General features: G+C 44.6%; 1 protein-coding gene across 5 annotated transcripts in view; it reads right to left on the reverse strand.

Moving 5' to 3' along the window:
* RUNX2 (RUNX family transcription factor 2) overlaps nt 1–15,346 on the reverse strand; it is a 155,987-nt gene that overhangs the window by 12,183 nt on the left and 128,458 nt on the right. For 3 of the 5 annotated variants that reach the window (XM_074154128.1, XM_074154126.1, XM_074154123.1), the window contains one exon: nt 13,549–13,710. The exons of the other annotated variants lie outside the window; for them this stretch is intronic. In XM_074154128.1, the coding sequence (XP_074010229.1) occupies nt 13,549–13,710 (162 nt within the window). The remainder of the gene's footprint in view (nt 1–13,548; nt 13,711–15,346) is intronic. 5 annotated transcript variants of the gene reach the window in all.

The following is a 15,346-nucleotide window of genomic DNA, read 5'->3' on the forward strand; positions in this document are numbered from 1 at the left end:
CAATCCATTATAAGCCTGTCCACACAGCATCTCCATTCATCAGCTGAGCTGAAGCTCAAACCAGCCCAACTTTGAACACCTCTAAATAAATGCTTCTTCTCCGTAGCGTAAAGTCTGAATATGGTTTTTATCCTCCCAGGAAACTGGTGATGAGAAAGAGAAACAGACTTTGGTCTGTAATAGCTCACATCGTAAACATGCTTAAGGCTGTTTGCTCTATGGCAACGTAGGCTATACCACTAGCAGCAAAAATCACTCCTGATGGTCTAAACTTAAAATCCAAGTTACCACGTCTCAGATAAACCCCAGCAACAGTCACTTGAATGGCCACGGCTCATGGTAAATGTGAGATACTACAATTCTGTAACAGGGGATTAAGTTAAGACTCACCGCCTTCAGCTCTCCGAAGGCTGCAGAAATGCACGCTCCTCCCAAAGCCTAACTAAGCCTGTAGTTAAGTCAGGATAAGCTGGCTGGTCTCTGAATTTGCTTTATTTCAAAAGAGAGCTTGGACAACTTCTAACCAGGCTGGTAAAAACATAAATGTATCATGGAGATATTACATGGGATAATTTCATACTGGCAAAAAAAAGCATATGTTATTTAGAAGTTTAGACAACCCACTTATCCATTAAAGCTGTAAAAAGAAGGAATGTGATGCGTTGCCTTCTGGCTCTTGCTACTGATTTGTTTTGTGACTTCGGGCATATAATTTGATTTTCCTGGCTAAATTTTGCTTGCTATAAGATGGATATTTTAATACTTCGTATTAGCCAAGTGACAAATGTCAGTAGCACAGTTTGGAAAATACTATGAAATCCCTTGTTGGAAGATGTTGTAAAGTTACACAGATTCAAGGCAAAAACCATCAGACCTTTTTTATAAGCTCTTAAACAGGTGAAGGCACAGAAAAGGTGGAAGTCAGACGGAGTAAAGAGAACTTGGCTTAAAATAAACTTTCAGACGCAATCGCGACATCTGAAATAAAAAAAAAAGAGGCGTACAAAGTCAGCCTGAATTATCGCCTTCGGTTGCCTTCATCTGCTTGAGAAAGCAACAGCTAGAATTGCTTTAAACTGAACGCCCCTCCAGCGCATCTGCAGAGCAGAGCGGTGAGAGCAGGAGCTGGCCCGGCTGAGGACCAGGCGCCGTGCTCCAGCTCCACTGCGGCTGGAACGGTTTCCTCCATGGGCAAGCAGCCTGTCCTCAAAACAGCTCCAAACCAGTCTGGCCCACCTACGTGGGCCAGGCCAAACGAGGAACTGCTTGGGTTTGGACTACCCTTAAACCCAGCTTCCTATCTAATTTTGGAATCTAATACGATGGCTCCTAATTGGGCTCCGGTGGTACTTAGATCCTCCCCTGCGCTCCTTTTCACCCATAAAGGAAAACAACATGGGTTGGCTTTTAGCAGGAATCAAAAAGAAAACAAAAACAAACAAAAAAATCCCTTTAGAGGGAGATATTTGAGAGAGGAAGAGGGAAGAAAGGGGGAAGAGAGGTGCCTTTTTCCCATTGCCAGGATTCCTCTGTGGCTCCTCCGGCCATGCCAGCATCCACATCAACAGTTCCCGGGGACTTCCTCCGAGGAGCTTCTGCGAGACGCCTCTTCCGATGAGCCATTTCAGCTCAGGCTTATGTTGCAGAGATTTGGGGTCAGCAGCCCTCCTGGTGTTTTTGAGGCACTTGCTTCCCTTCCTATTTGGTAAACCAGTCGCCTTTGCAGAAGGTCTAATTTTCAGTCCTCCGTCCCCAGCCTTTGCAATCTGCGCCCCAGAAGCTACCAAAATGTTTTTATGCTCTTTCTCCCGGGGGTTTCTACTCTCCACCTTCCCTCTGTCAACGCTGCCAGACCCTGCACAGCTCCAGGTCTGCTCACCATCCTGCAGCGACGACTCCCACTTTGTGGCCAGCAGTCTCGTTCAGAAACCCCAGGGCTATTTCAAATATATTCCTAAAGCCCCCATCACTTCTCAAGCATTTATTCATATATTCCTTTAAAATGCCAGCTTTGACTTCCTTTGTTTTTAAGTTTATTTTCTAAAAATCTTTTAACTGGGCCAACATGATCTATTTCAACCTTAATGAAGTTTTTTGGCTGGGATTTTTCCTTCTTTGGGACACGGTTTTATTTTTGTTTTCAGTGGCAGCAATGCACATAACCAGTTGGCTACACTTAACAGGAATGACCTGCAGATGTTCGATCCTATTTCTGCACAGAGGGGCACAGATCAGATGATCTCATGAGGTCCCCGTCAGTCCTATGTGACTGCAACAGTGCAGAGCTAGAGGAAACAGAAGAACTGATCCAGCCTCTGGGGTTATTCCCACCCACCTAAGGGTGAGTAGATTCACAGAAGTCTATCAACAGCTATTAAATACAATGATCCACATGTAAGCCTCCAGCTTTGGAAACCCCTACAGGTTTGGAATATATATATTCTGGTTTTGCACTCCAGGTGAACTGAGTCACCACTTTTGGCCATGCTGAGAAGGTGACAGGTCCTGGCTGGACCCTTGGTCTAACGCAGCGGAGCTGATCTTCTGCCCCACTCTTAGTTTTTTCACTAATGATGCTGACCAACACTGCTTGCCTTTTATTACAAGCTGCAACGAGCAGCTTTGTGTTTGCTTTCCTGCTGCCCCTGGAGCCTGGGAGGAGGTGAAGAGTCTCAGAGCTATCTCAGCACCCTTCTTCAGACATCACCCTCCTGACCCATGCTCAGCACCAGCCGCCTCCAGTGAGGCTGCAGATGCTATCACCTCTCTGGCTCTTTTCACCTTTCCTCACTTCCCTCTTGCATTCTGCTGTGCATCTTGTAACCAGTTGCACTTAATTTAAGAGGGCAAATTCATAGAGGACGGAGATGTCCTCTCTTTTCTTTTTTTATCTTCCTCTTCTTTAATTATATAGTCGTTAGCACAATGGGATCTGACTGCCAGACGCTACCGCAATACAAACAGTATTAGCAGCCGCTGCCTATCGCGTGGTCAGCGGTGGTTCCAGCAAAGGCTCATTAGGTACTCACAAGTACAACCATTACTTTGATCACTGAACTGCATGGCCTGCAGAAGCCAAACTTGGGACGCTCCAGCTAAAGTCCAAACCTCACGCGAAGCCTTGGCAATGGGACCGGCAAGGGGACCGACCTCCAGTTCGTGGAAACCTCCTTTCAATCCCACCTTCAGCTTTCAACACAACACAGAACAAAATTTCAGCACAGAATTAAATATGGCAAGCTGTGTTTTTACAGACATCTGTCACCTAAAAATAATGTGCCTTATACATGTGGTCCTGTACTTGTGCTGCAATCCTGTTTTCCAAGCAAGCCCATTGCGCAGCCTAATTATATCAACTAAAACAAGGTGGACATAGCTTCAGCTGCCGGCTTCATAATGTTCTGCCAGTTCTAGACAGTGCTTGTTTAATAGAAAAGGGCATAAAAAGGCACTGATGCTTATGGATGAGACAGCAATAGCCCTGTTAACCCTTAAAAATAACGAGTGGAAACCACACGTGTGGCATCACTGGAGCTTGTGTAGGGACTTTTCATCTCAGCTAAATGAAAGAGGCTTTGTGGGTATGGCTCCTAATCCAAGCATACCACCTTCCACTTCTGACCGCCAGAGAAATGTGATGTTAAGAGGCAGAAGGATGGACGTGAGATGCCCTACATCTCCCTTTTGCTTGCAGAATTGCTCCTAGTTTTACATCTCCTGGGGCTGTTTTTCTCTGCTGGTGCTCCTGTTCCCTCAGCACGGTTGCTCCTCTTTCTCCCAAGAATCCCAGGAGGCTTTCTCCAGCTGCCTACACTCAGCACTTCTATATTATAAAATACCATATTATGGCAAACATTCATGGCTACCACAGGATAAAAGGTCAAGCGGGTGGTTAGAGCGACCTTTGGGAAAAACAACTGGGAAGCTTGGAGGTGACATGGCCCAGACGGGGCTGAAGATGCAGCACAGACTCCTCTCCTCCTCCACAAGCACCTTTAAAATGCCACAACCCCCCCCCTGCATTGAGTGTATGATCCCTCTTTTGCCTTCTTCATGCAATGACAGCATTGCCTGGTCCAAGTAATTCCAAGGGTTTATTGCAGTTCCAACTCCCTATTTTCCTATTTTGCCTACGGAATAGTTATGAAAGTGGAGAGCAAAGAGGCTGCTCTGGCTGGGTGTCTGCTACCCAACGGGGCCACATCCCGAGCGCTGAGCTGCAGGCTTCCCTTTGCTTTTGACAGAGCAAATACTAACTAAACCTGGAGGAAAAAGCCCCCGTGGCTATAGCTGTGTTTCTTAAAATGAAAGTTTAAACAGTGTATGAAAACCAAGGGAGAATGAGTATCCTGTTGTTCTATTCCTGTATCTCCATCTAGGGTAGTGGGTGAGGAATTAAATTCATTTTGTTAGAAAAAAATGGGAGGGACTTTGCAATTGGGCAAATACAAAAGCAGAAAAATTCCTAAAGGAATTGCAGAAGCCCACAAAGTCAGTGAAAAATGCTTTCTCAGTGCGTTTTTTCAGGTGGGTTGGAAAACTAGAGTCCCACTAGTAATTCAACCAAAAATAACTCCTTTTCAGCGGATACCGTAGGAGTGTGGCTGATTAGGGAAGGGAACTTCCACTATTTGATTGATCATAGTGAACCCACAGCAAACTTAAACGACCGAAATATTTTTGCACGGTTCCCCTCCAGCCTCCTCGCGAGTCAAACCAGTTCTGCGTCCCACAGCGTCCAGTTCCCTGTGGCTTCTGCCATCTCCCTGAGACCCACCACAGCAACCTCCTTCCTTACCCACCTCCCTGTTGCATCTGTCACCGCCACAGGAACCCACTCGAACCTCAGAAATAAAACTCGGTGCTGCAATCTGGCAGACAAAGTTATAGCAAGTTCAAATGAGTGGAAACTGAAGTTAGACAAATTCAGACTAGTAATAAGACCCACATTTCCAAAGCGAGCTTAATTAGCGTCTGTAACCAAAGGTTGTGGTGGATTTTGCTTCCCTGGAAATTTTTAAATGAAGACCAACTGAGTTTTCGGGTTGTGTTTTTTTTTTTTTTGTTTCTCTTTCTCAAAGGTTATACTCAAGTTCAAACGAGAGCTAATTTGGGGAAATCTTACAGCTGGGTTCAAAGCAGCTGATCACATGGGCTTCACTGTAGCTCCTAATATCAAACTATTCTTCCCTGAGTTTTATCGATGAAGCTCCACCATTGCTAAAAATCCTTGCTCTCCACAAAACCTCCTTGGTCACCATCAAACACCACACGGATGCAGGGTCAGGTTACCCCCAGGGGACCCTGCACCACCCACACATCACTCTTGTGGACATGGGGAACCTGTCCCAAGCTCAGGAAGGCATCTCCAGCTTTGATCCCTTCCCTCACTCCTTTTTGAGTCATTCTGAAAGCAAATATTAAGAGATCTCCAGATTAGCGTCCCCAAATACCCTCCCTTTATGCATATGAAATAGTTCAAATAGTTCGCTGTCTCTTAATAACATCCTTTATGAGCCACGTGAAGGTGTGTGCACCTTCATTTTATCTCATTCATCTTCCTCTCCTTCGCTGCCTACGTTGTTTTCTTTTGTACAACCACAGAAAGCCTGAACTGCTTACACGGCTCTTTCCTTCCCTTTTGGTCACCAGTATCAGCCCAGTATCACCAATATCAACACTCTTTTAAATCTGACAGCCAAGCTGGCATGACACCAGATCCTTTTCTCCTAAAACATCCGTCAAGAGGGGAGGGAGATTTGGACATCTGTAAAACGGGGCCAACAACCATTTACCAAACCACTTCAAAAAGGTGCTGTGAAGCTCTGCTGGGCTCTACCACTCCCTTCCTGACCAAATTCAGCATGGTCAAATTCTCCATGGCCAGAACTGCAAGGAAATTTCACTGAAAGTCAAGGCAGCTCCAGCTATTTCTATGAGCAGCAGTTTTTGCCTCTTGAACGGTATTTTTTAGTGTAAGATTTGTAGAAATGGGGTTTTCAAGCCATACAACTCCAAGAGGGCATGAGATACTTTCCAACCTATCTTGTACCAAACACAGTCGCAGATTGAGAAGGACCAAATTCTCCCACATTTTACAGAACCATTTCATGAAATCACCTCGTGCAATTAATCAAACCAAATTCAGTGCAACAAAGACTCAAGTCCACAGAGACTTAAGGGCAAAAGAAGTGATCCTGATCCCCCTGTATGTCCCAGAGAACTTCACATATCGAGTTAGATTCCCTCTCCGTACCAGGACACATGTGGTCCTGCATCAGCCACCACCACTGGCTCCATCCTAGGTAGAAAATCAACAGCAATTCCACCGAGGGGATGGAGAAATCATCATATGCCTTTGCATAAGGGTGAAACAAAGAGCTCGGTCCCCACAGCCTTCCTGTTAGGAGCTTATTGGCTTTATTGGGAGCACACATTGAGGTAATGGCTCAGGATCTGGCCCTTTGAAAGTCTGGAATCAAGCGCCCAGTTGCCCCATTAACAATTAGCATTCTGTTTACAAAACCCAGCAGAGTCAGTAAGAATAATCATTACAAAACATGCTCAGACTGTGATTCCGGTTTAAGTTAATATAATTTTAATGAGTTCTTCAGAAAAGGCCTGGCACTTATGGAAAAATTTCCTTAATTAATATCAGACCCTAAATTAGTAATAAAAAAAAGCCCTGAATATCATTTGGTCTCAAGCTGGAACTAAAGTATGTTTTGGCATCATTACTAACTGTTAGCAGCAAGTTCTGGAAACAGATGCAAATCTTGATATGTGTCCTAAATATAAAACACATTGCAAAAAAAAGCTCAGATAAAAATATATCTATACATCCACATATATTTGAGTGTGCTATTTCCTGCCTGTATCAGCAACAAATTTATTCCATTTAAAAACATTCCACTTGTTTCTTTTTGGTATTTTTTAAATCCCTTATTTCAGGAATAAAACTCTTTCCCTCTGCCTTCATTTTTCCTGTTTATTTCCTCTCCCGACAGCCGTTTTAAGTAAATGAAAAGGGTTTAAAGACACACATTATAATATTGAAACCTCTGAAAATCAGCCCGCTTGTTTTACCACCTAAATATGGGTATAGGTGCCTAATTTGAGGCCACCCACGCTCGAAAAATTTGGCCTTCGTCCTTGAGGTAGGGATCATGCAACGTATCTTCTGGACAATTACTCCAATGAGAGATTCTACCCAGCAGAGAAGCTGCTACTGAAACCCCACAGACGAGTGCCAAGGTGCTGAGATTCCCAGGTGGCACCAAGTGGGCAGGAGACTAAAAATGGAAAACCTGCGGTAAACAAAATAAATAGAACCACTGAAAAATAATGAAGAAAAAAAAAAAAAAGAGAAGTTACAAGTTTAGAGAGGGCAGCAGAATGAGTGGGTTGTTTCTGAAGACCTGAGCTCCCCCAAGTTCTTTACTTTGCCTTAACTCGGTGTCACCTCGCAGGGAAAGCATTGAAAATTAGCTAGGAGAAATTCGGAGACAGAGACAACCTTGAGTCTTTCAGCTTCCATTTCAAAAAAAAAGAAAAAAAAAAAAAAAAGAAGACAGAGTGAAAATTGTTATAGTCACCAAGAAAAACATCACAGCGCAGGGAGCGCACCAGGAACAGAGCTGGCTTCTTGGGTTTGCCAAGAGCCTGAGACAATATTGCTGAAGCGTGAACTGCTCATTCATTTCAGGAGCTGCTAACACCAAGGCCCTTGCTGGCAATAGCCATGGTATTAACCATTTCTCTGCTTCCCAGAGCACGTAAAGGGGAAAAAGAATTGTATTTTGGAGACAGCACTAATGCCTTCTCTTATTAAGGGCCTTGTCCTTAAATGTGCTTATTACCCACAACATTTAATGAAGTTAGTAGGAATTAAGGGATGCAAGAATAGATACTTCACATGACCACAGTTTTTCCTTAGTGACTGCAAAGTTTTCTGAGCTCATTAGAAGGAGATAAACAACTTTTCTTTCTTAAAGTTATTCTTTCTATTTTTCAAAGACCAAATCCCCCGCAAAAGGGAAAATCCTTATTATAAAGATCATGCGTGTACGTGACATTAAGCAAAATCCAAGGTAATTCCCATTCAGGGTTAGAAAGCCAAGACAACAACCCATACCGGACCTCAAGAAAAACCAGCCCGTTGCTGTGAGCCACTTTCTCATTAACATATGAACACTAAATCCAGAGGTTCAGCTGGAGCTGCTTCCATTATATGTGGTTTTTTTATTTTAGGATTTGTAGGCTTACAAGAATGAAAATTAAATTGTGTAAAGGAACAGTATTGTCACTTATTAGGGCATGGCTGGCATTCGCAGGGTTGCATTTATACTTGCCAGCCCTCAGTGAGCTGGGAGAACAGGAATGTTTCTTAAATTCAATATCCGGTGAAGGTCCAGGATGGTTGAAAACGATGCGGTGATATCTACAGAGCGAGATGAATTAATGGGAAAGTTTGGCTACACTCAAACTAGCAAACAGCCTAGGGTCAGAGCCCATTTTCTGGCTCTAAATCCAGCCGGGGTGGTCTAGCCACAACTGTAATATTAAATCCTTTTAGCCTCCACAATGGGGTGGCTGCCTCCGAGCTGCCCATGGGAACAGGTTCGGGACTCTTCTCATTTCCAAACCACAGCTGGGACCTGTTTGTCATCGTGCTGGCCAACCCCACTCAAATCCAACCTCGTTGACAATTTAACAGTACCGGTATGTAACAGCCCAGGCCCCACCACCGTGTAATTTATTGGTAAAGATACTACTTTCTGGCCATTTTAGGTCAGACTGATGGGTCTGCAAACTTTTTTTGTTCAGAGGTCTGAACCCAGCATGTGCCTCATCTATCTCAGCTTGTCCTTATCCAGTGACACAGTAAATATAAAGACAGCAAAATCCATCCTGCACGCTGCGGGGACTCCAGCGTGTGGGATGGGAGAGTTTGGCCATGGTGGCACAAAGGCAGCATCCCCAGGTGATGACTATCTGCAAAGAGTGTGAGCCCGGGGCTGGAAAAGGTAGGTTTGGTGATTTGTCCTGCTACTCAGATTCAGTTTTAATTCTCTCCTTTGTCATAGGGGCATTTGTCAAACACAGCTACAAAGGACAGGCTCTTCCACAGCCAGCGCTGAACGTGTTCATGTTACACTTGCAGGGCAGGTCCTCCAGCATCTAAAGACCTTGACCCCACAAGTCTCTCTCAAAGTTGAAGCAAAAAGCAAGAGACTAGCATTTAGGCAGAAGGGTGAGGAGGTCCGGGAAAAGCGTAGGGGAAGAAGTTTCCCCACTTCCCTTCTCAGTATTCTCAACAAAATGAAATTCAAGCTCAAACCCTGCAATCACAGAGCAGGTGGAGGTCAGGGTGAGGCAGACCATGGCAGGGTTAAACCAGGACTGGAGCGTAACGAGGCTGTGATATGGTTATGGGACAGTTAAATCATCTTTTAAATCACCTCACCAAAGGCAGACTATCAGATCAGACGTGCCCGTACCTGAACCACTCACCTAAACCCGCTTTATTGCCTGTGGAGACAAACAGGCTCTCCCAAGGCACTGCCAGGGACCAGTACAGCTCACCTGCAGACTGGTCAAGTCCTGCAAATGCCAGTTTGTCCCCACTGCCTCAAAAGGGAGCTGAGGGTGATACAGATGTCCACCCTGGGGACATCTATACCCACACCTCCTTCACCTGCTGCTGAGCAGCCCTCTTGTGACTGTAGGAACAACCCGACCTGTACTCCCTGCTCTGAACCTTCCATGTGCTGAGGACTGGCTGGATCAGTCCCAAAGCTTTATGTAAAAAGGCTGTGATGTGTATTTATATGAATCATATACATTAATTACATAATAGACACTCATGCTCCCCATCCCACATGCACTTTGGTTATGCATAGGACACAAAGACTGAGTGCATTCGCTATGAATCACGCAATAAGGCTAAGTCCCTCAGGCAAAACTCTCTCTAAAATGACCATGGTTCATATATTCCCATGGTTTCCACTACAATATTATTTAATTAAGAATATTAATCTGCTAGGCCACCAACTTTCACTGTCTTCTCGGGAAGTCTGAGCAGACAGGTATTTTAATAAAATATGGGGAATCCTCCTCTTTTTATGGCTGAGTTGGTGCAATAAGGTAAGGCAATTGCATGGTCTCGTGAGCTTATTTTTTATTTATTCTTGATATGAACATGAGACATGCACCAAAGAGATCATCAGTTCAAAAGTTGCGTAAGTGATGCCAGATAATCTTCTTTTTGCTTTGCTTTTCAGCTTTTGCTGTTGAATACTGCCCAAATATGGGCGACATCATTAATTACTTGTAGGGCACTGCACATACAGCACCGGTCCCCATTTGGAGAATAAAAGATGAATACTTGAAGTTTGACAGCCGTGGGCACTCATTTGCACGTGCCTGCAGCATGGATGCAAACATTTCAGTTGTGCAAAGGAATCAGTCTAGACACTGGCAGGACCAGTTCAGCCACATTACACCAGCCTGCCTGGATAACCCCTCAGGGTTGCAGCCTGCTGCCCTTTTCCCCTCTCCCGTGGGATGGAGAACTCCATGAGAACTCCCAGGACAGGCTGGATGGGGCTTTGAGCAACCTGGTCTAGTGGAAGCTGAGCTTGGCCATGGCAGGGGGTTTGGAACTAGATGATCTCTTCCAGCCTTCCGTGGTGGGACTCAATGATCTCAAAGGTCCCTTCCAACCAAGAAAAAATAAAAACAAACAAAAAACCAAAAAAATCCAACAACTGTAACCATTCAATGAACTGCTATGGCAGTTCCTTGTCATCTCCTGTCCTACAGCTCCAAACCTCTTCTGACGATCAGCCTAATCTGGGATGGAAACGCAGACGTCCTCATCAGCAAGAGATGTACCCATCCCAGGAACGGGGTGGGGAACACCACCATTTCGGCCATGGGATGGATACGTTTCTGGTCAAGGGAGTACCATCAAAAATATCTCTTGAGGGCTGCAATTGAGGGCTGCAACTGACAATACAACCAGGAACTGTGCTTTTGAAGAACACATTGCTTCATTAGATGGTATATTCTCAACATCTGGGTGAGCACAACTTAAGCAGTTGGCTAGGCAGAGCCATGGAGGTCTGTGGAAAGGCTGGGTGATGTGAAATTGTGGCAGGTAGGAAGTCCTGTGCTTGTAGGTGTGACATCCAAGGCCTAAGGGAGAAGTTTTACCCATTTTTCCTCCTGCATGATGTTAAGCAACAGGCAGTAAATATGGCATTCATTAAAATTACCTTGTATACTTTTAATAGCCTTGATAATCAGATTTCTGCCACTGTATCAGAAAGCAAAGTTTGTTTTTATTCAAGGCCTTGTAAAACTCTAATTTCTCCCTCATGCACTGGAGGTGCCTGAAGTTTTCTAATGTTTTTAGTGTTTCTTAGCAGTCATTTTTTCCCCCCCATCAAAGCTCTGCTCTCCTCTGAAAGATGCCTCATGTAACTGAGTGGAGATTCGCGTTTCTCTGTGTGCGAGGGATAAACTGGTTGCTGTAAGGGGCAGCTTAAAACTTGCATTTCTCTCTCTACTTCATACACAACAGGAGTTGGATCCTGCCTTCCCTCCCTGTGGCACTGCTCCATAGAAACCCTTGAGAGGAACCGCAGGGTTTGCAGCCGGGGCTGCAACGCGCCTCTTTGAGGCATCAGAGCTCGTCCTCCACCCAGGACCGCCGCTCTGCATTTCTGAACGTCAGCAAACACTGCAGACAACCTCTGGCACTTGTGGAAGATCAAAGTCCCCCTTTTCAATCTTGAATCTAACTGGAAGCAAGATCCCCATGCTGGGAAAAGGTAAGTGCATTGCGGAGGCGCCAGTTGGGCCCCCAAAAGATGAAGGACAAGAAGCGTGGAGGCAACCGACTGTAGACGACAGCAGAAAAGTTCAGTCCGCGGCCACACAATGTACACAGCCAGGTCTTTTAGTCATTCTGCCTGTGCCCACATGCCAGGCGCTCACGTCTGAATACACACACAGACAAGCAAGGGCTGCAGGGCAAGTACGCGGTGGTACAGCTGCTGCGGTCCCAGCCGAGCCTCTCCTGGAGGTATTGCTGGGGGCACAATTGCAAAAATAACCCATTCGACAACACAGACCATCAGGAGGCTCCGACTTAAAGGGAACCTGTTTCAGGCCAAACAAAGCATTTCCTCAGCATCAAGCCTGTCAAGTTTTTTGACCCAAGTCAGCGCATTGCACCGAGAGAGCCCGCAGGAACCTGCTCCGCCACCCTCCAACCCTCACCCCACATGGAGACGTTTGGCATCTCTGAGAAGGCAGAGCGCGCTAGGACCGCAGAGGTTTTTTGCAGCTGTTTGTTTGAGAAACAAAGCTTCCCTCCTCCAAGATGAAAGAAATCAAGGAGTCTACGCTAATCAAATCCTCCACGCCTGCTGGCTGCAGTTCAGCTTGTCGGGGATGCAGCTCGGTGGAGTGATCAGCGTTTCCAGCGCTGTGAGCTGGGTGGAAGGGGAAAACACGACAGCGAGAAATCCACCTGGCTGCGAGTCAAACAGGTGTATGGCAGCAGCATCCAAGATTATAATAATATCTTGCAAACATGCAAAAAAATAGATGTAATAAGACTGATTCTTTGGTTTTCATTAATGAATCATAAAGGCTTTCTTTACATTACACATGCTTTTTTGGCGTACGCTGCTAATATTTCCACACTTGCAAGGTTGGAGTTTTAATACTGAGCCTCCCTCCCCTAAGGTTCCTCATTTTTGGCAAGATATACAAGGTGACTGTGTGCCACGACAGGCTCTGTCTTACTTTGGGGCAATCAGATTACTTCACACAGATGGTTTTATCACTGAGACCATTAGAGATGAATTGCACGGTATGTAAATGTACATTTGTTTGATAAAAAAAAAAAAAAAAGTCTCAGTTCCTCGCTGCTGTCTTGTCTATGTTCCTAAACATATTTCCTCTCTCCTGCATCATTCCAAAGCACAATTTGTCCAATCTTTACCCTAAAGTGACTCAGTTAGTTTCTGATAGACATCTTAAGTACACATTAACTAAGGAAATAGGCTTTCTTGAGCTACTGGATTGAAATGCAGGAGAATGAACTTTAACCTTAACTATTGAAGAAATAAGGCATCTATCTGTCAGGACGCCTAACATCACACACACCACCAAAAGTAAAGCACCAAAAAAATAGAGAATATCACAATTACTTTAAAACATGCAAGTAAGCACCCTCTTGTAGGGAAAAAAAAAATAAAGAGATAATTTGTTCATAGAATCAGGTTCACAATTCAAAAATAGTCTGATCTGAAAAGGGCCTAGAGACATTCAAATGATACATGCTCAGAGCAACACAACAGCTCTTCCACTTCGGAAAAAAAGGGATTTTGACCCCCGCCCGCCGTGCACTAATCCTGTTATCACCGACTGAGCTTTGCTCCTCTCATTAAGGTTTGTCTGAGGCTACGGAGGCAGCCTCTGCCAGTTCTGTTCCAATCTGCATAATTGTTTTAGGCAAAACACAGTCTTTACCTGAGAGGCGTCTGGGCACATCGGTGATGGCTGGAAGTCCTGTGCCTCGAGTGGAGGACAGGGGAGTTGTGGAGTGAATGGACGGTGAAGTCATCTGGCTCAAGTAGGATGGGTAAGACTGGTCATAGGACCATGGCGGGGATGACTGCGCCTGCCTGGGGTCTAGGAAGAAAAATAGGAAAAAAAGAAAATTTTTTTAAAAGGAAGAAAAATTTTAGGACATCAGCAGCCTAATTGAAAGAGGTGGGATTACTGAACATACACACATCGGTGCTATAAGGAACGAGTAATGAAACACAACCTGCTCCTCCAGGACTCAACCCCTTCACGTCTCACTCTGTGATTTTTTCCTCCCCAGAACAAGTTTTTGGGGAAATGAATGGAGCAGTGAGCTGAGTTTTAAAGGATCTAGCAGGTGTGCTGCGAATTCCTGGTGTCTCTCGTCCGGGTTTAACAGTGTGTTATAGCAAGACTCGCCAGTCCTCAGGGACGCGGACAGACAAGCAGATGGCAAGTACAAGACCCAGGTCTGAGCTCAGGGAGCGGACTTCAGAGGTGGGGAAACTCTACAGGCAGCACTTGGCACGCCTGGCAAGTTGTTATCCAGTTCAAACATTACACAGTAGAGTTTTCAGTGCTGAAAATACTATCCAAGAAGGAAAATGTCATTAATCTTATCAGCATCCGTCCAAAAATGTCACATTTGGATGCTGGCCCAATTAGCTACAGTCACCTCAATTACAACAATATGAAACCAAATGGTTTGGGATAACTATCGGAAGCTAATGATGCCTTTTGATGTACTTGCTACAGCTCACTACGGAGGAAATGACTTTAAGGATAAACACAGTTTATTTTTTGCTGAAGCACTAGTGGATTGCACCGAGAGAGAGACAGACCTAGTTCTACTCACTGGTGTTTGGGTTTATAAACCATTTGCTCTCAGTTAATATCTGGTGACAAAGATACCACTGAATGCCTCATAAATTATTATTTTTATTTCTTTACATCGGTCAAACCAAAGCACTTTCAAGCCCAAAGTTTGTTTTGGGCACTGCACGATAAACAGAAAACCGCCTCTGAACTGGCTGATAGAAATTGTTGCACATCCCTCCAAATTCTCCCCAATATTTTCAGTGAAGCACATCAGGTCCACTCAATCTGGAGAACCTGCTATATCACAGCACTGTGTTAAGGCCCTCCTTTGTAAACAGCAATGTGACAGCCACATGGCATAAGCAAAGGCACTTTTTCAGGAAATTCAACTTTTTTTTTCTTTTTACTTTTTTTTTTTTTTAACTCTCCCTGCTCGTCCACACAGCAAAACCTTGTAGTTTCAGCTAGCCCATGTTTATTTTTTCTGTTCAGACATGATTTGTTTGAAGAGATGTCTGGAAAGCAGATACTTCCTCAAAGCAAAATAACTATATAGATACATAACCCCCCCCCCAACTTTCCAATTTAATTTTAAGAGGATTTTCCTGGAGTTTGCCACTTATATTAGAGCTGAGTAATATAAATGGTTAACATAAACTCCTCAGAAATCCGAAGGACACTTGATCATTAAATGTAATGAACTTCTTTGTTTTAACAATTTCAAGGCTAGGGTTGTATAGATTGGCGCTGGTTCAAATCTGACTGACTGCTCGTTGTTATATCTGATATCGACATATTTCTCTGCCTCATTCCACTACTATAATTCACCATTCAGTCAATGGTAAATGATCTTCAACTGGGAACGGAAAGCCTAGGCTTGCTGGGAAAACAATCTTAAAATTAATGATGTGTCAGGAGCACA

Source organism: Numenius arquata, chromosome 9 (assembly GCF_964106895.1).
Source record: "Numenius arquata chromosome 9, bNumArq3.hap1.1, whole genome shotgun sequence".
NCBI lineage: Eukaryota > Metazoa > Chordata > Aves > Charadriiformes > Scolopacidae > Numenius > Numenius arquata.